Consider the following 24,262-nt stretch of genomic DNA (forward strand, 5'->3'; position numbering starts at 1 on the left):
GATTCATAACATACTGGATGTTATTTTGTCATTAAAAAAAAGACAAACATTCTAGCCAATGTTTGAGCACTGAGGTAAATATATGATTACAATTGCCTATGTAGAAGGGACAGAATATTTTAGAAACAAGCAAGGTAGGGTATACCTGGTTGAGTAATGCTGTGAAGCCATTTCTACATGTGAATGGCAGGAGATGAAAAGTACAGTGCTCCCTTCCCTTATGTGGGGGATCCGTTCTGGACCCCCTGCATAAGGGGAAAATTGTGTATGCTCATGCCGCATTGAAAATAATGGGGCATGTGCACACAGCATCACAAGGTATGAGTGCCACGGGCACACACACCATTCATTCGATTCTCCCGCAGCTTCAGCATATGCTGAAAGCCGTGGAAGTGAAGCCCATGTATAGTGCGGGCTCACTGTATTTATATTTTGTATTTGTGGTAGTTTAATTACCTCAAGTTATGTAATACCCTCTGTGATTGTAAGCATGCCAGTCAGTGATTTTAAGCTATGTTTTACCCAGGTGAAATCAAATGTTGGTTCTCTTTTATTTGTCCTGTTTGGTTCCTGTTAAAGATTCTAGTATGAAGGAGGTGTCTCCAGTTCTGGACTAGAAAGGAAGAGTTGGAACAGAGTTTTGTTGACCTTGTTCTGAAATATTGTGAAACCGTAATGTGTTTATAATCCACTTGATCAAATGGATTGTTATCTGCTTGCATTTTCTTAGGGCAGGATGGGATGGGTGAACCTCACCTCATCTAGTCAAAACTTTTTTTCAAGTAGCTATCCCTAAGATTGTGGAGAGAGCAGACTTTTCTAAGGGTCCAGCTCCTATGCTCTGAGGAAGAATACTGAGAGCTCATTCTGGGATTTTTTAATTGTTCAAAAGCCATCAGACAGTAGTATAGTAATAGGAATGTCCAGATGGCACAGTTGGAGAGAAGAAACACTGGGCTGTAGCTAACATTTTAAAAAAGAAATTCAACTTGCACAATGGGATCTGCTTTCCTTGTCTTCCTGCTGTGCCCTTGTAGGTTTTCAGATCTCAGAGGTGGCACTGCCAATCACATTTTTCACAATTTATGAGTGGCTCTGTTTCGGTGACCAGTCATTTGGCCTTGCACTCCTTGCACACTTGCACTCCTTTTCTTCAAGCACTGTCATTTACTTTCCTTTTTAATTCATTAATAGTTAAAATTGAACAGTCTCACAATATCCACAGGTTTTTGATTGGCAGGAATAAATAATATGATGTGAAAGAGAAAATCTCACTTGGTGAATGAGTTGGCAAATAAAATTAAAAAAGATGTGACAATCCTCACCCTTTTCACATTTTTAAATGTTGCTCAATGGCAATTTTTCTTAGAAGTTTTACTGTAAAATAATAATACTGAGATCTCCAGGATTATATGAATAACAGCGTGTTTACTTAAGGTTGAAGAATGGACCAAAAACAAGTGCTGTAAAGTTAAAAACATGAGGTAGCCAGCCAGCCCTTTGATATCTTGCTGAAAAACAGGGTGAAGGCATTAGTCATAGGTCTTTGTGCTGTCTGTAGCTTCTGTGATCACATTAAATAGCAATGAATGATTTCAAGCAGTGTTTCTGAGAGGACAAAGATGGGAGCAAGACTTCAGGAGAGAACTGTGTTTTCCAAGAAGCAAAATAATTGGATCATGTAGAAACAGTAAATTGCAGATCACATTGCAGGGACGCATCTGTGTTTGCTGTGGTTGCAAATTATAACAGGAAACAGCAAATTGAGGATGGCTTGATGTGTGTATTCTCTATGCAGAAAGGGGTTCTGCATAAGAAAATTTTTTAAAAGCATTGTATCTAATGTTGACTATAATGTGCCACAAATGCATGTTTTTCATTGCATGTACATATGCTGAGATCAGCAATTGGCTGTAGTTTCCTGGCACATGTAAAACAAACTCCTTGCAAAAACAAACATAAAAAATGAATACATGTGATTGTGACAGAAAGAGATACTTATATGTAACGAACATTTCAGGGGGTTTGTACTTCTTCCTATGCTGGAATTTTAGGAAAGGACACTGAAAGTGAGAGATATTGTTTAGCCAAATAATGAGAGGTAATGCTAAATACATTTTCTCCTTCTGAGGTTAGAGTTTAGGTATTAGGACAGGGCAAGAAGTAGTTTTCTTTGCTTCATGTAATGGATCCTAGGTTCTTAGTAAGTCCAGAGTTGCATGCAGTATTGGTCTGGATACCTTCATGACAAAAGACCATGAAAAGGATACATGTAAGTCCTGATACTGTCCTACTCAGTCAAGGAGCACAATCATTAGGATCCACTGGAATGCAGAATATCCCTGGCTATCATTCATCATATTTATGGGACTTATGAGCTAATGTTTTTAGAACATATACTCAGTCTAGTTATTGGACAGATGTTTGTTCTTCTCCAGAGTGCTCTTTTGTGTTTGTCTTCTGCTGAACAGATTGGTTATTGACTGGACAGGTGGACCACTCTGGGTATGCAGTGGTCTCTATGCTGGGGAGCATATAAAACTGCTCCTTTGGTTGTTCCTGCAATAACAGTGCATGTTTGCTCATCTCATAAGGATGGGTGACTTCTAGAGTGGTTTGAAATGACAATGGTAGATGGATGTGCAGCCAACTGATATTAGCCAGTTTCCTTATGCCGCAGTTTTAATATTCTCCTTTCTATAGTAGTCACAGTCTTACTTGATATTTACCATGTTTTCAGTAAACTCTGAGCACAGTTTAAATCTAGTGTCAGTCTTTTCATTTCTTTCCTTTCCAGAAGCATTGGTAAGTAATGTTGTACTTTTATAACATAGTTAATTGAGTACCATGGAGAGCTCATTGGAAAGTGAGAGGCCTTTGCACAGAGACTTCAGAAACATTCAGCATCAAGAAGAAAAGGGGTTAGAATTATTTATTTTTTGGAGTAATCCCTAGTATGGACTTGACACTAGAAAATAATTGTACTAGCTGATTAAGACAGAGCAAGCAGTAAGTTAATTTATGCATTTAGATTTTGCATAGGATGGTAAAAAGAAATTTTAGTTCTGGTGGATGAGGATAATGTACTGGTTCTTTCATTTTTAATCATGACATGTAAATGTGGATATTTAGAAAAGACACATTCACACCCTGATCCTGTGCATATTTACTCAGATGTAAGTTCTTTGTGTTCTATGGGACTTACTCTGAAGTGAATAGGCACAGGATTGCAGTCCATATGGAATATGATTTAAATGTAGTCTGCTGATAAACTACCATTACCATTTGAGGTTGGGGCTAAGCTAGATAACAAGCCAAGCAAACAACTAGCAGTGTGAATGGCTTTAAAAAAGTAAAGTGGTGTGTGGTATTGCTCTTGATCTGGATATTGACTGTGGTATAGTAATAAGGGTAGCTTTGTCTATTTGCCTCTGCTGACTATGGGTTCTTATGGGTAGAGTCAGTGGACTTATTTGCGCTGTATCTTGGAAATAAAAGCAGATGCATTGATAGGTTTTGCCAGTGCCTGTAAATATTAAATAGGAGCATTGTGCTGGCTCTTAATAATACATATGAGTGGAATCGCCAACATACTTAACATATCTTAGATTTTGAGTGTTTGCTTAATGCTCAGTCCTGGAAATATCCATTCAGTCTCATTCCAGTAAAAGAAAAAAGAAAAATCAGTTTGAGATTTTCAAAGGACCAATTAAAAATTAAAGCATTCATATCCCATGGATCCTAAGTGGGCTGCTGAAGACTAATATCATTTGGAAAATCACAATTGTATTCTTGTAAACAGCTCAATTTGTTGGTATTATTATTATTATTATTATTATTATTATTATTATCCTGCTTTTAGCCCAGATTGGGACTCAAAGTGTCTTAGAATGATTGAAGAACATTGTTAAAAATCCAAAAGATACAAAAGTTAGAACACAACTAAACAATCAGAGAAAATTAAAACCAGTTTAAAACATACATAATTAAAACACACACACATACACTCCAGCACAGCAATTTGGAATATCCAGCACATTGTGTAAGATGGGCTTTCTGTCATTACTCATCAAATGCCTGTTGCATAGAAAAGTCTTTGCTTGTCAGGGAAAGGAAAGTAGGGGAGGGTACCAGTCTAGCTTTTCTGGGAAGGGAGTTCCAGAGCCTGGAAGCAGTCACTTAGTAAGCCTTCTTCCATGTTCCCACCAAATGGGAAGTGGGACAGAGAGGGAGGTGGGACAGAGAGAGAAGGGCCTATGTTTTCTGGTGTGTTATCTCTCCCCCCCCCCCCCCCATTGCTATAGTTTTCTCTTTTAAAATCTTTTCTTTGTTGTTATTTTTCATATTTAGGTCATTCTGTCATAAGGATTAGAAAGTAATTAAAATTTGCAGAATGAGAAGATGGCACAGGCCCTGCTGTCACCACCAGGACCCAACTGCTTCTTCCGATTCACTCCCGAGTCCCTTGCAGCGATTGAGCAAAGGATTGCTGAAGAAAAAGACAAACCAAAAACTGAGCAAGAGCAAAAGGAGGAGGACAGTGATGACACCAAACCAAAGCCAAATAATGACTTGGAGGCAGGAAAGTCTCTGCCCTTTATTTATGGGGACATTCCTCCAGGAATGGTGTCTGAGCCCTTGGAGGACCTCGACCCTTATTATGCAAATAAGAAAGTAAGCATTTCTGAAGATTGAAGCTGGAAGCCCATTTGTATCTAGTCATGGTGTGTTGTTAATTAAATGTTTCTTCTTTGTCAGTTTGTTAACAAGTAGACACTTGTCAACCATTGAAACCTATTGTTCTTGCTATAGCACATTAGCATCCCCTCTAGAACAGAGCATTAATTTATTAATCTCCACTGCAAAATTAATACAGTTTAACACCACCTTAACAGTCATGCTATATTATGTCAAAACTCAGGGAACTGTGGTGTGTTTTTCCCCTAACTGCAGTTAATTGAAGTAAACCCAAATCAAATGGTGATTTGATAACCACATTCAAATGGACACAGAGCTATGAATTAGTGCTACATGAAGCCAGTTTTCAAGTGTTAATTAAGATCCTGACTCATTCAGATGAACCCCGATTAAAACTTCTGACAGTTCCCAGTTTGTATATAATCACAAACTGCAGTTATTTTAAAATTAAAGTAGATGCATCTAATCTCCTCCTTGCAGCCATGACGTAGAAGACTGAAGACAGGGGCAAGCTGATGCAAATAATGCTAAACTAAATTTCCACTGAGGTCAATGTGATTTGCTAAATAACCACTGTTAAAAGTAATGACAGCACACATAACAGGTAACAGAAGTTAGTTTAGATGTTAACAAAGCTTTGATCTCTCTCCCTGTATAACATGAAAGCTTTATAAAGTGGAAGTACTTATAAAGTTAGCAGCCCCTGCTAGTCTCTGATAAGGAATGCTGGGAGTTGCACTCCAACAAGATCTGGAGGGCCGTTTGATCTCCACTTTTGGAGTAAACTAACCTAAACATCGTCTTAGAATGGAAAGCTGTAGTTTCACTGTAGATTTGAACTTAACATAGAATCCAAATTAATAAAACTTGTTTCCTTAATCTTCATGTCTCCTTGAACATTATTATAATTCACTTTTATAGGTTTTGTTCTTTGTTTTCCCCCCAGACATTTATAGTATTGAACAAAGGGAAGACCATCTTCAGATTCAGTGCCACACCTTCTTTATACCTCTTAAGTCCTTTCAGCACACTTAGAAGAATTTCTATAAAGATTTTGGTTCATTCATATCCTTTTTCAAGCAGATTGTTTAAATATGAAGCTACAGGGAGATGTCAAAAGTAGCACCAGGCAATTTTGACAGTGATATGCAGTTTACTTTTAAATGCTTAATTTTGTCATTTTTTTAAATGACAGGATTTTTTAAAAATTGAAATGTAGGTTTTCAGTAAAAGTAAAGTTTCACCAGAATCCTTCCACAAATGTAACGACTCAGTGGAAGAGTTTTGGGCCAGTAGAGATTTTCCACTGGCAGTATGTGGGGAGGAAGCAGCCTCCAGTCATTCTCCTCTACTCTTGCAATAGCTTGTGAACATCACAAAATCTGCTCTAGATGGTTGGGGATATCTATGGAACAATAAGGGAGAGGTGATGCTGGAAGCTGCAGCCACAAGGGGAAAGTTGTTTTGTGACAATAACAATCTTGTATATCTTCAGGCTGCAGTTCTATACCCATTTTCATTTGGCTTACTTTTAAATAAGCATGTATAGGAATGCACTCTTAGGTGAAGTTACTTGTAAAGAGCTTGTGCTGTGTTCCTTGACTTAATCCAACATTATTCAGCATGTTTATTATGTTAACTATTCTGACAAACTGTGTATTTATGACCCGGAAAGAATCTCTTGAATGGTTCAAGGCTGTAGAGTAAGTACGTTCTTCTTTCTCTTCCTAAATACTCACATATCAAATATGCTAGGTTCTGCACAGGAACTGAAACTCCCTCATGTCAAATTTTTTTTAAAAATGTTATGTCCCTAAAATTACTTTTAGGCATTTGTGTGGATTTTCAGCAAATGATTGAAATGGAGAGTTTTCCGCAATTTTTTTCTTGGGGGTGGGGGAAGCTTTCAAAAAGGTCTTAACCTGTAGATATTTTTTCCCATTTAACATGCCTACTGAACTTATATTTTGTCAATAAAGCTTTAAAAGTAGCCCTGTAATCTTATGACTCAGTAACCATAGGTATTAAAGTTGAAATCATGCATTTTCAAAAGGTGGTTTCCCAAGCCATCCTTTCCATAGTGATTTGGGGGCAGTACAGGCTGGCTATTAAGATTGATCTGGGGGGTGGAGTCAGGATGTGGCATCCAGATAATGCATGCCCCGAGTCTGCTCCCAGGCCGGCGTGACGCTATGCGCCGCACCACACAGCAGGCAGCGTCACATTGCTCCTGTGGCGCTGCGTCTACATGATGCAATGTCAAAGGAGCACAGAAAATCCTCAGCACAGGCAGCTATGGAGCCCATTCTGTGACACAGAAAGGAGCCGGCCTTTGCAGCTCCTTTTTGTGCTGTGGGAAGGCAAGATCAGGGCTGCAACGTGTGGTTGCCACAGCCCCGATCTGGTGCTAAAAGAGGCGGCTGCAGGCCACCCCGTAGGGGCGGTCTGTACAGCCCCTTGGTCTTCTATATTTCAGACACAGAAGCAATTGGCCACTCTAGAATGAGCTGGACTTCCACACAGCAATGCCAACAGGGCATCTGTTTTCACCAGCACTTAATAGGAACTTGGTATGTGCTCCCTATGAGAGAATATAAAATGTGTCCACTCTTTCCCTCTGTGGTAGAAAGAGAGAGAGCTGCCTGTGGAGAGGTGGGGTGTATGACTTCAGATCCCCACCGATGCTGCTGCAGAACATTCAGTGAACGTTCTCCTTCCATGTGTACCTCTCTCATTGGAATGGGGGTAAAGGAAAGAGGCCAGTGAACTTTGTAGGATAGGCTCCCACACACACCCACAGCTTATTTACAGATAGTTGTTCTCTGCTCCATCAGAGGTTAGAACTAAGTCCAATGGTTTTAAGTTACAGGAGGGTAGATTTCAATTGAGCATGAGAAGGAGCCTATTGACAGTGAGAGTGGTTCAGCAATGGAACCAATTGCCTGGAAAGGTGGTGGGGTCTCATTCTGTGGACAACTTCAGAAAGAGGCTCTAGCTGGAGATCCTGTATTAAACAGCGGTTTGGAACTGATGGCCCATAGGGCCCCTTCCAACTGTGATTCTATGGACTGAAACCCATGAACCTAAAGAAGTGGCTTCTGGTTGCATTCGAGGCATGCTGTTTATATGAAACACATCTCTAACAAGGCAGAAAGCCACGCCAAGGCTGCGCTCTGATCCTATAGCCTAGAGCAAAAAGGACCCAAAATGATCCAGTTCCTGGCATTGCAGCTAGGGTCTGGCAGCACCAGTCGCCTTTTGGAGCAAGCTGTGCAATCGCTCTGGACCTAAACTGCTTGTGGCTGGAGCAGCCGTAGGCTGCACTTTCCCGGCTGTCTACTTTACCCCTATGATTCTATAATGCAGGGGTAGGCAAGCTTTTTGAGCCGGGGGCCAGGTTGCTGTCCCTCAGACAACTGGGGGGCCGAAGCCAAAAAATAAATAATTAAATATATAAATAAACCAGGACAAATGTAGGACAAAATTTTCAAATGGAAGACACTTTTTTAAAAAAAAAATGGAGGACACGTGAAAAAATTTGCAGATTTTAATTTTTTTTTAATATAAATGCATGTTTCTGAGGCTTCTATAGACAATTGCCCCCCAAAGGCCCCGGTGGCAATCGGTGGCAGGACCGGGCGGGGGCCGGTCCCAAGGCCTCGCCGGGCCGCATCTGGCCCGCGGGCTGCAGGTTGCCTACCCCTGCTATAATGTATCAGTTACGGGACTGCTGTAGATTAGTTTCCTTCCTTTGGTTTCAGTGGGAGGAAATTTGCAAAATAAAATAAAAACCTGCCTTTCGAGCAGGACTAAAAGGCAAGCCAGAATCATTTTTTATGACTAGTATGTTCACTGTAATCACAACACAACTCAATACTAAAGATGCTGGAATGGCATGGAAGCTACAGAGCATCAGGTTTTTATAATGCATGCAAAAAAGTGATGAGTTCTTTTTAAAAGTATGTACAAATATGTGTCATTCAAACCAAATCCAATGGGATGAAATGTTTGTTTGTTTGTTTTCTCCTTCAGATACACATTCACTGCAATTTATACATTTGAGTCCCTCATAAAAATTTTTGCAAGAGGTTTCTGTATAGGTAGTTTTACTTTCCTTCGAGACCCCTGGAATTGGCTTGATTTCCTTGTAATTTCATTTGCGTAAGTATGCAGCAGGTTGTTTGTTTTTTGTGATGGGGGAGAGGTTATCTGTCTAGAGTTTGTAAAGCTGATGTCTTGGAGCCAGGCATTTGGAAATAGGCAACTTGGTGCCAGGAACCCCCTCCTCCCATAGTTATTGTCACAGACCTTGTCATCTATTTCTTGTTGCCCTAGTCCCATGACCTCTTCCATTATGTCCCCATCACTCCAGCCGCATTTGCTTCCACTGGCAGTGGAGGAATCCAACACAATCCTGACCTTTCTCTTTAGTTTAAATTTGAGTTGCTTTTCAATTTTAAGTTGTTCTTCTCACTGAAATGGTCATACAGTTAACAATCCTTAATGCAAGCATTGGGACATACAGTCTAAAATGTTTGTTCGTATTCTTTTATATTTTTTAAAAATGTGTCTTTCAAGCCATTGTGGTTCTAGGAGCAAGTTTTGAAATGTGATGCATACTTCCAAGTATCAGTTATTCTCCGATGTCCACATTGTGTTTCCCATGTGATATTTGGCATTAAATACTGTCTCCTAAGGCAATTACGTTCAGTGAACATGAAGAGAGAGGGGCTATACAGATTGTCCCTAAGGGGCAGCATGCAGCCACCCCTTTCCTGGCTGGATTGGGGCCATGGCAATCTCATGCCATGGCCCTGATCTGGACTCTGGGGAGCGCAAAAAGGAGCCACAAAAAGTGGCTCCCCTTTGCACCCTCCAAGGGGCACCATAGCCACAGCGGCACGGCTTTATAACACCCCTTTGGTACTGCATCATATGGATTATGGCACCATGGGAGCAGAGTTAGGGCGTCCAGCATCAGGACGTTGCGCCCTGTCTCTGCCCTTAGGTTGGCACTTTCTGCCAGTCTATATATGCCAGAGAAGGCAGTTGCTGCCATCATGTGTACACTTATCTGGGAGCAAGCTCTGCTGAATACTTTAAGGTTTACTTCTAAGTGAATACTGAGAGGATCACACTGGATGCAAATGTAAATAACTTGTATATTTGCCCTCCAAGATTAGATCAGCTAAATATTCAGATAAGTGGAATGAGATCTGCCTCAATTATGAATAACTCTGGTTTAATTCTACAGGTATATAACAGAATTTGTAAACCTAGGCAATGTTTCAGCCCTTCGAACTTTCAGAGTATTGAGAGCTTTGAAAACTATTTCTGTAATCCCAGGTAAGAACTGGAGTGATGTAAGATGTTAGGTCCCTTAAACCTCCTAACTGCTTCTTTTTTGCCCTATCCTTGTGTGTGTGCATGTGCAAACTCCCCATCTGCAGACTATGGTACGTTACAGACCGCCCGTTTGGGGCGGCCTGTAAGCGGCCCTTTCCCCGTTGTATCGGGGCCTCAGCTGCCACAACGGCAGCCTCCGAGGCCCCGATCCGCCGCTTTTCAGGCCGCGGGGAAGCAGCAAAAGGCTGCTTCCCTGTGCCCTGGAAAGGGGTGTCCTTGGGGCTTCAAGCCTCAAGGACACCCGGCGATGGCGGGGAGGAGAAGAAAGGGGCCGCTTGGCCCCTTTCTCCTGTGCGTCTCTGGCGCAGCCCTCTAAAGGCTGCGCCAGCGACGCAAACCTCAGGAGGAGCTCCGTTTCGGAGCTCCTTATCGCACCGCGGAAAGGGCACTCTAGGCGCCCTTGTGCGACACGACAACATCACATCTGCACCACCTCATTTGGAGACGGCGCGTTCATGATATCGTAATGGCAGCCCCCATGTGGAACGGGCGCTGCCATTTTGTACGGACTGGGTCTGTACTAGGGTCAGAGGCGTCAGGAAGTGACGCCCCTTTCTAACCCTAGTATGTCCCCTCTACTCTGTGTGATAGAGTTTGTGGATTTGGGTTGTATCTCAGTGTGCTGAGAACACACAGAGTTCTTTGGGCATTGGAAATAATATCAATCATTTCATGTAAAAACTAGATCAGAGACAGAGGCTGAATTTTAAATTGACCAGAGCAGCAATCACATCTCTTTAGATGTGCTAGCCTAACCAAGTTTGTTGTTTTTAAGGAATCCAAATTTGTTGTTGTTGAAATACTTCCTTCTTGTTCACTTGCCACAAAATGTAAAATCAGGCTTTCAGTTCCACATGTTCTTGCAAGAATAGTATACAGGGTTTTTAAATATATATATTTGCCTGTTAAACTTTTGAGTTTTGTCTCCCATGTCACTGTGAACATAGGGCATTTGTATTAAAACAAATAATACTGGTTGTTGAAATAACCTGGGCTGAATCTTTTAATGTTTAACATATTAAATTCTTCATAAAGATAATAGCAATAAACCAAGAGGAAATAGCCCCTTGAGATATCTTTCCTTGTCAAACCATCTTTTAACTAGAAAAGATATTCTTCATTTAAGTCATAGCTAGTTTGTTTTGTTTCAGACCATTTGTTTTCAATTTTTAGTTGCATGTTATTTTGAACAACTTTCGACTCATCATCAACTAAGAAGGGATAACTTGGTTCTCACATAGAAGAACAAATTAGCTTTTAAAATTTTCTCCCATGTCTTCAAAAGCTGTGCATTTTTGAAGATGTGTTCACAGTTGGGGATTTATCTGCCACCACTACTTATGTCCCTGCAGCTTCAGCCTCAGTGCCAACCATGCCTTTTCCCCTTCTCTCAAAACCATGCATCTTTTCACTTTTGCATCTCTCTGGGTCCTCCACCATTTCCTAGATGGCCTTGTCTTCAGAGCCTCTCTATCCCTATCTGTTTCCATCCCTGTTCTTTTCCTCACTGCTATGCCCATCTTTTTTCCAGTTGCTTTCTCTTGTTCCACTTATCCTGATTTCTCATGTTGTTTCCCTTGCTCTCCTCTCTTCATTGCTTTTTATCTCTGCATTCATCCTTTCATCTTTCCCTCTTAAATACCCTGCCTTGCCCTCATCTGTCTTGTGTCCTCAACTCCTCCCAGCTGTAGCTTTTTCTGAGTTGCACCTGCAGCTGGAAGCTCACAACACCTGTTGCTGACATAATCCCCAGAGACCTCCCTTGGCCTGCAGCTGGCCATGTTGTTGATGCTACCACCACCATCATAAACTTACCTCCTCCTTACTCTCCCCACCAGATATCTAATTTTAAAAACTAGTCCTCATCACAGTGGTATAAGAAAGGGATAGTGGCTTCTTGCTGAGATTCAGAACAGAGCTTTGGCCAAGGTTTGCCTTTTATTCATTTTTTTAATGTTCAGATGTACCTTCCAGCCTAGAACTAAGAGGTTTGTCTCATGGCATATGTAACAGCTTTTTAATATGCAACAGTCATGCTTCCAGCTCATTTGACCTGTTTGAGGGTGCAGCACTTCAGATGTTGTTGGATTGTAACTTCTAGCAGCTCTGGCCAATAGTGAAGAGTGCTGGGAGTTGTGGTTCAGCAACACTGGGAGGATGACATAATTCTCACTGAAAACTTATTTGATGCCTTAAGACTCCATCTCTTTCTCTCCTGATAGGCCTGAAGACCATTGTGGGAGCCCTCATTCAGTCTGTGAAGAAGCTGTCAGATGTCATGATCCTGACTGTTTTCTGCCTGAGTGTGTTTGCATTAATAGGCTTGCAGCTCTTCATGGGCAACTTGAGACACAAATGCTTGCTCTGGCCCCTAAGCAATTCTTCTTACCTAGACTCACGCTTTGCAGAATACTACAATGGAACAGAAATCATTTGGTCTAAATACATTGAAAACAATGGTAAGTTTTAATCAGAGAAAGAGAAATTGTGGTCCACCAGATGCAAACTTGGATACAAATCTAGGCACTTCCACAGGTAGTCGCCTTGGACAAGTTGTGATGTACATTAATCATAACATGAAAACACAGCAAAAACTATTCCTCTGAATTAAAAAAAATCAACCTTATACTCAGCATAGTCTGAATTATTCTTTTCTTTCAAGCTAGTTTCAGATGTTGGTATTATAGGCATCTACTAAGACCCATATCTCTTTAGGGAACCCATTGTTTATCCTTGGAGACTTTTAGCGTGCTATTAGGCATCCTTTCTGATCCACGTTTACCTGCCCTTTTTGGGCATGAAATTACTGACAAGAGTTGAGAGGGCTGAGTAGCAACTTCTTGTTGTCTTCTACTTTCCCTCAGGGTTGCTATAGCATAGGTAGTAAGTGAAAGGACATTGGTGCTAAGAAAAAGGAAAAGCCCCTCAAAAAGGAAATACCATTTTAAGCATCTTCCCCAATCCTGGACCCAGAGTTCCATTGTTCAGTTGTTGACTGGGCCCTAAATCAAAAGTATAGAGCTTTTATTCAGCGTGTTACTTTACTTGTATAACTCATTTTAATAGGTTAGGCATCGCTTCATGAATTGAGGGAAAACTAGCTGGAAGTCTTTGAACTGGTATCTCATGACTGAATAACAGAAAACCCTCCTGCATATGTTGAAAAGGAAGGGGTCCAATTTTGTGGTCCCAGGCCCAATCCTGTGCACCTTGCCCCTCATGCCTCCTTGTTTTAGCATGGCTATCTGCACTGGGAAGCATAAATGTGTAAGCTTATACACAGGAGTTCCACACTATTAAGTTCACTTGGAAACCTGTAGTACATCAAAATCTAAAACTCTGGGTCTGAATGGAACTTTGCAATGGCAGGAGCATTGCCCTACTCCCCTGTCATGACCAAAAAATGATATAACTCACTAGGGCAAATGAAATCAACGCTGACAGTTTGTCAAGGATCAGATGAGCACAAATCAGTAAATTTACAAAACAATCCTATATAGCCAATTTGGGCAATTAGATCAAAGAATATAATGTGTGTGTGTGGCAAAGTGAGGTCTCCAGGCTGCATGTGACCCTGGAGGGCCATTCCCTCTGCCCCCTGGGACACAGATCCAATTCTTCCCCCTCCAAAATGCTCTCTATGGATTGCGGAGGGCATTTCCACTACATTTGCTGTCCCCTGGACCTCCAAGGATCCAAGCAGTGTTGCTTGAGATGAGGCTTTTGTATGGGGTCTTGAACAGATAGCAGGACTGATGTGTTTGCCAAGTTCTGTAGGGAGGAAAGGGCAAACTGAGACTGCAAAGAGGACAGAAAGAGGACAGTAATGGAATTATCACAAGACAGAGGGAACCTAAAACAACAAGGGAAATAATCCCTGGCTTATAAATATAGGTAGGGATTCTGGGAGGCACACATCAGGCTCTCTTTTGCAGACTGACAAAGTATTCCTTGCTTGCTGTTGCATTGGTGATACTACATTGGTAATTAATTAAATAATTTATGTGGCCTAGTGTAGTTGTTTATCAGGACCAAATACTAGGTTGTACCAGCCCTGGTGGTGCAGTGATTGAATGCCTGTACTGCAGCCACTCACTCACAAACCATAAGGTTGCAAGTTCAATACTAGCAAAAGGGCTGAAGCTCGACTCAGGCTTACATCCTTCCGAGGTTGCTACAATGAGTACCCAGATTGTTGGGGGCAATTAGCTTACAATATGTAAACTGCTGAGGGAGTGCTTAAGTGCACTGATAAGCAGTATAGAAATGTACTTGCTATTGCTATAGACAAATCTAATTAGTTTGAAGGGCATCTTAAAAGCATTACTCAAATAAATAGAAAATATTCTTAAAAGTGTGTGTCATTAGCAGAAAAGACCCTTTCAGAGCAGAGGGTTGCAATAAATAATCAGTTAACAACTCTTGTTTTATATTTTATTGTAACTGATTAATTACAAATCTTGATTAATAATTTCAACTGTAATATTATAATATAATATTTAAATAAAATTTAAATGAGTGTTCTCTAGTGAATGAATATGGGAAGCAACTTTCCTTCAGTTAGTTGTCCTTCTCTATAGAGTTTGTCACAGGCAGTAAGACAGTTCAGTCTGCTGCAGCCATTCAGGACCTCCTAATGAGTATCCTTGTGGGATGTGTGTGTGTGTGTGTGTTTGTGTGTGTGTTGTATTGATTCTTTATGTCTTTTAGATACAAAGCAATTTACAGAATCCCCTACAAAAGTAATTTATAAAGTGTCTTATTATACAAGTTGTAAGATTTTTGGTCAGAACCCAGAGAGCTGTAGAAAATATTTAGGGCACATGGCATGTCCTCTATCTTTCTTTTTTTCCTCTTCATAGCAGTTCCTCTAAAGAGGATCAGGTGAACTACAGAGCTAAAGACTGTTGAGGAATTTCTCTCAAGTGTCTGTGTGCAAATGCTTACATGAACCTGCAGGATTTGTAGCTTATATTATTAATACAGTGGTACCCCGGGATACGAATTGATCGCGTTACGAAATTTCCGGGGTACGAAAAAGTTAGATTGGAAAAAACTGTTCCGGGTTACGAAAGATTTTTCGGGTTACGAAATTCATTTCGGCGCGAAATTCAAATGTGAAGCGCGGCTAGCGGCTTTCCAGCGCTAACGGAAAGCCTTTTCGGGTTGCGAAATGTATCGGGTTACGAACGGCGCCGCGGAACGAATTAATTTCGTAACCCGAGGTAGCACTGTATATCACTTTGTAGCGGGTTTATTTATTAAAAGTACAGGTTAAGTATCCCTTATCTGAAATGCTTAGGACAAAAAAAATAATAAGGACTACTTCTTCTTCTTCTTCTTCTTCTTCTTCTTCTTCTTCTTCTTCTTCTTCTTCTGATTTTTGGAATATTTGCATATACTGTACATAATAAGATATCTTGAAGATGGGACCCAGTTCTAAACATTTATAGGCTTAGCCTGAAGGTAATTTTATACACTATCTATCTATCTATCTATCTATCTATCTATCTATCTATCTATTTTTATTAGAGTACTTATACCCCGCACTTCAGCCCCAAAGTCTATCAAAGCGGTTTACAATTATTATTTTGACTTAGACAGTTCCCTGCCCTCAAGCTTACAATCTAAAAAGACACGACACAAAAGGAGAAGGGAATGGTGGTGGGAAAGAGGAGCAGCTCCAGCAGTTCTTCTCTCCCTCTGAGGCCTGGACCAAGGCAGATGGACTGGAGGGAAGGCTCTGCTTCTTAATCGAGGCCAGACCCGATGGAGGCCTCCCTCTCCCTCTGATGATGTAGATGGCAAAGGGAGGGCTCATGCACTTACTTTAGGCCAGGCCTGAAATAAAATTTATGTACAGCATGCCCGTGTTATGGACAGGCGCGCCATATGCATATGCTGGAAGCCACACCGGAAAAACCCCTCGCATGCCCTGGAAGGAGTAATGGGGCGCGTGCTGTGTGCATGAGGCCCATTACTTCTAATGGGGCTCGAGCATACACATTTTTCCCTTACGCGGGGGGATTCAAAACAGATCCCCCCGCGTAAGGGAAGGGCGCACTGAACCATCAAAAAGCAAAGGTTTCACTGTCTCAGCCATCCATGAAAAAGAGTTTTGGATTCTGGGACATTTTGGATTTCAGATTTTTGGATAAGGGATACTTAACCTATAGATGCGTACTACTTCATACTTGCATGAATTCTGAAGCAAAAAGCAAAACAACCCAATGAAAACACAGTCATTCAATATATGAGCCAATGCCCAGGAGTTCATGATTGGGGCAAAGCCAAGATATTAAAATATTTTTTCAGAAAACACCTTGAACAAGCTGGAGGTGACACCTGACATATGGTGGAGGAGATATATATTCTTTCCCCTGCAGAGTGGGTGGCAGAGCAAGAGACATATATCACTAGGTTACCACCAAATGCAAATATAACTGTGTGTTCTTTGTTGTTGTTCTTGTATGCCTTCAGGTTGTTTCAGATTTATGGCGACCCTAAGGAGAACATTGCTATTGCCATCCTCTGTGGCTGAGAGAGTGTGACTTACCCAGGGTTACCCAGTGGGTTTATGGCTGAATGGGGATTTGAGCCATATTCTCCAGAGTCATAGTCCAGCATTCAAGCTACTACCTCATGCTGGCTTTTCTAACTGTGACCCAAAACAGATGGGCCAAAAGAAGTGGCTTCTGTCCACTTCAGGGGCATGGCGTTCAGATTATGCATGCCCCCAAAGCAGCCAGAAGCCAAAGGTGTCCCAAAGTTACCAGGAAAAGGAGAAGCAAAAATGCACTCTTGGCAATGGTGGCCTGCTCTGAGAGCAGGCCATACAGGCACCATTGTCCTGGGCCGATTGTGGCCGGAGCGGCCAGATTCTTACTGCCTGTCTGCTTTGGCCCTGTACCTCCTAGGATGGTCTTATTAGCTTGGGAAGTTGGAGGAAGGGGATAATTTTAAATTTTTTAAAAGGAAATAAAATTTGAAAGAAAACATAAGAACACCATCTTTCCCCCTTTTTCTCTTTCTCTCTTGTCTTAACAGAACATTTTTACACTTTGAACACTTCAAAGGACCCTTTGCTTTGTGGTAATGGCTCAGATGCTGGGTAAGCAACTTTCATAATGTTAATGCCAAGGAGGATGTACCATTAATAATACAATCTAAGTCAGCTAGTTAATAACTTAGACCTCAGAATGGAATGCTACTGGGGCATGGATAGAGGAACAAAAAAACATCCAGCCCTTCAGTATGTCACAGTGACTGTCACAATGTGCTTCACTGCTAGGAGGACTAGAAGCTTCTTCATGCACTGCCCTGCTTCCCAGTGGTTCAGAAAACCCTGTTTTCAGTAGGTTTGGGGAAGCATTTTCATTTATTGCACTGGAGTAAGACCATAAATGTGAATTTCAAAAATCTATCTTATATCTGTCTTATGGAGTTGTAAATACTGAACAGAATGCCAGCCTATATTTAAATTTATTTATTTATTTATTTATTTAAAGTATTTTTAAAATATTTCCATTATTTTCTCACAAAATGTTTCTAAATTAATGATATACTAAAACAGAAAAAAATAAATACTTTATAGTACATTTTTTGAGCTGAGAACAGTATCACATCATTCAGAAATGTACGAAATTCAAAGGATAGTTACATTCCAGTTGAGACATTTATGTAGGAAATGCAAAGCAGAGCAGTACAGTGTGCCTTCCCATCTATGGGAATTTGGTTCTGGGGAGCCTTGTGGATGAGAAGAAATGTGCACGCTGAAACTCCATTATAGTCAGTGTGTGGCAACATGTGTGGTTGTGTCGGTGGGGCTGCATGTATGGACTGCCATTGACAATAATGTGACTGGGCAATCCGCGGATGCTCAATTCTACTGACCGCTAACCTGCTGATATAGCAGGGCCCCTGTATTTATCAGAAGTCAGAATTTCTCAAGAAAATAATAGACTTCCTTACTATTCAAAATACACATTTTATCTCTTTATAGCTGTTATTCTTCTTCTTGCTGTTGTTTTATTGTTATTAGTTCCTCCTCTTCTTCTCCTTATAGCTATTGCTAATATTGTTTTTGTTAGTAGCTTACATTGTTCGTTATCTTTCTCCCACTTTTTTTAGCCAATGCCCAGAAGGGTATACATGTGTAAAAGCTGGAAGAAATCCCAACTATGGTTATACAAGTTTCGATACCTTTAGCTGGGCCTTCTTGTCACTCTTTCGACTGATGACACAGGACTACTGGGAAAATCTTTATCAACTGGTGAGACAGATTAAAATAAAATTCTATTTATAGTTTAATTGTTGGGATGGATTAGCATTACTTATTATTTTTTAAGAAACACTCCCCATCCTTATATTATTTTTTAAGAAACATTCCCCATCCTTATATGTAAATGGCTGGGCAAGAAAATTTAAGTCATTCCTCGACCTGTGCAGTAGTCCCTCAATTTGGTTTAGAGCCTGCTTGGCGAATTCAGGTTAGGCTGATTCATACCTGCACCAAACTAATTCAGATCTATATGCGAATCCAGATTTAGAAATCAGAATTTTCATGCCCCCCATTGACTTTCATGGTCCGAAACACACTACAGAGATAATCCAGTTTGAGAGAGCTTTAACTGCCCTGGCTCAGTGCTAGGGAATCGTGGGGATTGTAGTTTATTGTCAGAGCTCTCTGACAGAGAAAGCTAAATGTCTCACAAAGTACAAAGTACAGTTCCCATAATTCCATAACATTGAGCCAGGGCAGTTAAAGCAGTCTCAAACTGGATTATTTCTGCAGTGTGTTTTGGACCAGGAACATACAACCTTATTTTTTGCCCACAGGTTGGTGAAATTTGGAATCATAGGTTTGAATCCTCCTGGTGGTCCCAACTATACTAGACCCAGTGAATCCAGGAAATTTACCTATACAGTGCACCCTTGTTTTACGTGGGGGATCCGTTCCTGACCCCCTGCGTAAAACAAAAACATGTATGCTCAAGCCCCTTTACAAATAATGGGGCTTGTGATCGTGGTGGCACGCCGCAGCGGCAGCACACACACCAATGTTTCTTCCGGCGCATGGCGCCAGAAGAAGCAGCATATAATGTTTACTGGTATTAACAAATAGGATTTAGACCATGGTAGCCTTTATGTGCTGCTTGTGCACTAGGACAGACTGTATGTCTATAACTGACAGAAATGCACATAGTACAGGCACACAAGGTTAAGTAAGGACACAAAAACAGAAAAAGGGTAGAACAAAGATGCTATACAAACAACAAACATTGCAATTGAAATCAAACTTAACTTTTAAAAATGGCCAAATTTGTAGTCAGGGGATATGGGAAGTGCTGAAACAGCATAGAGACCATCTCCCAGACTTACAGTTGGAACAGACTGGCATAAAAAGTTGGCCTCCAGCCAGCTTGGAAGCATGGAGCACAGATGCCCAGAAGTCAGCTTCAAGCTGGCCCAGTCATTTACATGGGGGCTGACTTCCAGATGCTCTGGTGGTGTGGCATTTATATGCTGAACACCGCTGGACTTCCTTAAAGCCAGCTTCCCACTGCGGTGGGGTGGAAAAGCCAGCTTTTTGCCTACACAAAAAGGAGTGGCTATTTGCCACTCCTTTTTCGGCCCGCAAAAGTGGATGGGGCCGCCACGTGTGGTTGCTGTAGCCCCAATCCGGCTTTTTGGGGCGGCTTGAGGCCTCCCCTCTGGGGCGGTCTTTGACCCCTTACTCAAACAACTAATATAAAATGGAATGAAGTATAGATTACAGAAGGTTAGAAAAGGAAGTTTAAAAACTGAATACTGGTAGGATGGTGAAAGAAAGAAAAAATAGTCTACTGTTAGTATGCATCTGCCACCAAACTTCAATAAATCTCTACTGAAATCTTCCTGCTACTGACAGAGAATTAATACCATCTTCACTGTCCATCCTGTCATGCATTGTGGTTGGAGAGCACTGAAATTCTTGCTTCAGATTGAACACTAGAGCTATCAATGAACAAACTTCAGCTTTCTCCTCACTCTCACGCCATTCCTAGCATTTTCATTATTTACACACAAAATGAAAGGAGGCAAATGCGTGCATCTCACCAGTGTGCTAATAAACATTTATATTCTTATTTTTTGAATCCTGGGTTGGGAAACTTTTTTTTCCATGTGCCAGTTAAAAAGTAGAAAGAAACTGCAGAAAAGTAGAAAAAATACTAAATCTGATGTAAAAGAGAAAGAAAGTCTCAGAATGTGGGAAATAGTTTATTTCTCAAAGAATCTCAATGCATTTCAACCTGCAGGGTTTTTTTAAATAGAATAACTGAAAAGGTTATTCCTAGAAATGGTTCTTAGAATAAGAGGAAATGCATCATACCTTTCCAGTGTGTGTGTATCAAGGTGATTCTCATCATAACAATTTGCAGGGAGGAAGCTTGGGGAATGTGTAAAAACATATACATATGTATTTTTGTAATTTTTCAGTGTGTAACTACTATTATTATTATTATTACATATGCATTGTCCCCCCCCCTTTTTTTTTTTTTAATAAATACTTCAAGGCTGAAACTTGTTGGGCTGACTTTGGTCTAATCTGACCTACAGAATTAAAGCAGTTAACTACCATGGCTCCATGCTATGGAATGCTGGGATTTGTAGTTCTGTGGGATATGTAGCTTTCTTTAACGGGGAGATCTGGTACCACAACAAACTAAAAATACCAGGAATCCATAGCATGGAGCCATGGAAGTTAAAGCAGTGCTAACTGCTTTATTTCTGATGTACAGATTAGACCTTTGTCTCTCCAGGAAACCTCCTGGAGACTTTGTACTATCAATTAACATGACCAGGACCTAAACTGGGTATGGCAGACCCATTCTTTCACCCACCATTCACTCAGATAGGCACCAATACATTTACATTATGTTCACAGTTCACACATGCCATTCGTACAGATAGGCACATCATTCATACACAGTCACCTCTCATGTTTCACAATAGGGATGTAACTACTACTAATTTCATTCCTAAAGGAAGCAACAAGTTGTTTTAGCAGTGTCATTCTGTCTGCAAGACAGACAGAAACTTTGTAAACAGCATATTCTTTGAAGACTATTCAGAGTTCACCATTTACAAAAAAGAAAATGCTGTTTTCTGTACTGGCTTATTATTTAGACAGCACATCTTCTTAGTATACAGTGCCTTATGGTTTTAAAAAATCTGTAATTTAACTGTACAAAGTATCACCTGTGAAAATCTGATGAATTAATCCTGTGTGCATGTGGATCTGAGACATTGTTGCCGCATGCATTGCAAATATCCATATATATTTTTTAAAAAGCTATGTTGTTTTCCTAATCCTAACCTATTTTGTACTTGCTTTCCCAGACTCTGCGTGCTGCTGGCAAGGGCTACATGGTCTTTTTTGTGCTGGTGATTTTTCTGGGCTCTTTCTACCTGATCAACCTGATCTTGGCTGTCGTTGCCATGGCCTATGAAGAACAGAATCAAGCCAACATAGAAGAAGCAGAGCGGAAGGAAGCTGAATACCAGCAAATGCTTGAGCAACTGAAAAGGCAACAAGAAGAAGCCCAGGTTCTCAAAATTTTTGCACCTCCAGAATACTTTCCACAGATTATAGAACATATTGTATTCTCGAGTGTAGAAATTCCTTTTCTAGGAGCACTGTTTCTATTGTGACTTTGGAACTTCCCTGCAGACATTGGCTGCTATGCTGCACTGCAATTATGAATGTATAACCTAGAGTAATGAATCTGTAACTGTCCCATATTCAGTTATGCTACAGTTTCATGATTCTGACGCTATTGCTGCAATTGTAAATGCCCCCAGAATCCCACCTGAAACTTCAGGGAGGTGCTCTGAGCACTGGTCATCTATTCTTTTGGCAGTCAGGACACAACGGGATGACATTTTCATCCCCTTCCTGCCAGTAAGCAAGGCTACAATAATGAGAAACAGGGTCTATCACAATTCCTCATTGCATCCCAGATTACTGGCAGGAGGGGAAACATCATTCTCCTGTGCCACAATCAACAACAAAACAGGACTCCATCTCATGAAACATCTTCGGGGTTTCAAGCTAGGAGACAGTACTTAGTTACACATTTGTAACTAAGGGGACAAACCATCCAAAAAAGGCAGATTGGGGCCACACCAGTTCTGTTTGTGCCAGGGCCAGGGCAACCACACGTATGTGGCCCCAATCTGGCCCCCTGTCTTGGTCCCAAATGGACCACAGCAAGGAGCGGAAAAGGCCCTCTCCTTCTTGGGCTGGGTTTGGGCTGCTTTAGGTGGCCTGGGCGCAGCTTCAACATAGTTTCAGCATGGGTTTGGGGCATGCACCATCTAAATGCCACACACACAAGCCACAAATAAGTTGGCTTAAAAATCCTGTCTGTTTCGGGCCTAAGTTGCTAATGGAAGATCTTGACCATTGTCTTCTCCATTGATGACAGTGTTTCCCATCCATAGAAATTGATCAAGTAAAACACCTTCACTACAGATGCTGGGGAAGCCTGCTTGTGTGAGAACTCTGAACACAATTCAGTTGTTTGCTCAAAGCATTGTACGATTCTGATAGCAGTGGTGGTGGTGGTATAGATTCATGAAACATTTTTCTCTAACATAAGGAAAGAAGCATCACTTACACAAGTAGAGTTTTCAATGTACTAAGGCTAGTGCCCTTGGCATTTGTAGAGAAAACCACAAATCAGGAAATCATTTTCAGAGTAGATAATTCCATGACACACTTGACTGCATTCCCTGAAAAACAAAGATATAATGCATACAGGCTAAATGTTGCTGCCAGTGATTGTGTTTCATTCAAATCCTTTGGAGTGAAAATACAGTTTGTTAATATTTTGGCAAATAAAATTTTACATATTTTTTTACACTTATTCAACTTGTTCGGGATCAATTTAACACTATGTGGAAGTAAAGAATGTCCAAGGCAGAACGTTAATATTGCTTGATCTCTCCATATGGCAGGCAATAGCAGCAGCAGCAGCTTACAGAGATTTTAGAGATGATGGTACCCTAGGAAGACTTTCTGAAACTTCTTCAGAATTGTCAAGAACAAACTCAAAAAGTGCTAAAGAAAGAAGGAACCGGAGGAGGAAAAGACGGCAAAGGGAGCTATCTCTGGGAGATGAGAAAGTAGATGGCAAAAAAATCCCCAAATCTGAATCAGATGGCAGCATCAAAAAGAAGGGGTTTCGATTTTCCCTGGAAGGAAACAGACTCACTTATGAAGCAAGGGCTCTCTCTCCATACCAGGTATAATGTGCTGATATTTTCAGTGTTCATCTTACAGATAGGATTCTGATGATTGAGTCACCATCAATGACATTCTACAAGGAGATTTAGGCATTATGTTCACTGTAGAGGGAAGAAAGTAAGGGAACATGTATAAAAATATAATCATGTATGCAAATAGGCACATAGGTGTTTTAGCACTCCAGACACTAACTGGGAAACTTGGATCTTGCTGTTTGCGGACGAAACACCTGAGAAGAAGATGGATTGGATTTTCAAGGTAGGAAATTGTGGTTTAGAGCAGAGGGAACCCTTTTCTCACCTGATGTTTCTATCCCCCAGTTCCACCTTTCCAAGTGGCTTTCTTAAAGTTCATTGTGATTTTAGTTTTTTGGAAAGATTCATGGTTTGTGCTTTTTGTTGATCTGTGAGAGGCAGAATAGCATCCTATTTATATTAAGTATGAAGGAAAATGTTTTTGAATATTTGTACATTTTTAAGACAGAATGACTTTGCTTAAAACAGTGTCCGAAGCAAATTATTATTTATTATTATTAACCTTTATTTATAAAGCGCTGTAAATTTACACAGCGCTGTACAAAGAGAATGGGCTTGTGACGTCATTGTCAGGATAAAGGTGATGTTGGCAGAACAGATGCAGTAACTTTCCATATAATATCAGCTTGATGGAGCCACTAAAATTTTGTCCTTTCTCTGAAAATTGCTGTAGGCTTTTGTGGGCTATATACAATGAGCCCTTGATATCTGCTGGTTCCAGGACCCCTCATGGATAACAAAATCCATGGATGCTCAAGTCCCATTACATACAATAGAATATTAAAATTGTGCCCCTTATATAAAATGGCAAAATCAATATTGGCTTTCTTGG

General features: G+C 40.8%; 1 protein-coding gene across 1 annotated transcript in view; it reads left to right on the forward strand.

Moving 5' to 3' along the window:
• LOC149313804 (sodium channel protein type 1 subunit alpha-like) overlaps window positions 1–24,262 on the forward strand; it is a 138,938-nt gene that overhangs the window by 56,805 nt on the left and 57,871 nt on the right. The window contains exons 2-11 of the mRNA XM_089519819.1: window positions 4,351–4,674; window positions 5,645–5,763; window positions 6,312–6,401; window positions 8,731–8,859; window positions 9,953–10,044; window positions 12,327–12,563; window positions 17,152–17,215; window positions 18,235–18,376; window positions 21,487–21,693; window positions 23,107–23,394. Of these exons, the coding sequence (XP_089375945.1) occupies window positions 4,402–4,674; window positions 5,645–5,763; window positions 6,312–6,401; window positions 8,731–8,859; window positions 9,953–10,044; window positions 12,327–12,563; window positions 17,152–17,215; window positions 18,235–18,376; window positions 21,487–21,693; window positions 23,107–23,394 (1,641 nt within the window). The 5' untranslated portion in view covers window positions 4,351–4,401. The remainder of the gene's footprint in view (window positions 1–4,350; window positions 4,675–5,644; window positions 5,764–6,311; window positions 6,402–8,730; window positions 8,860–9,952; window positions 10,045–12,326; window positions 12,564–17,151; window positions 17,216–18,234; window positions 18,377–21,486; window positions 21,694–23,106; window positions 23,395–24,262) is intronic.

Source organism: Sceloporus occidentalis, unplaced genomic scaffold (assembly GCF_023333645.1).
Source record: "Sceloporus occidentalis isolate IW3139 unplaced genomic scaffold, rSceOcc1.0.p SCAF_4, whole genome shotgun sequence".
Taxonomy (NCBI): domain Eukaryota; kingdom Metazoa; phylum Chordata; class Lepidosauria; order Squamata; family Phrynosomatidae; genus Sceloporus; species Sceloporus occidentalis.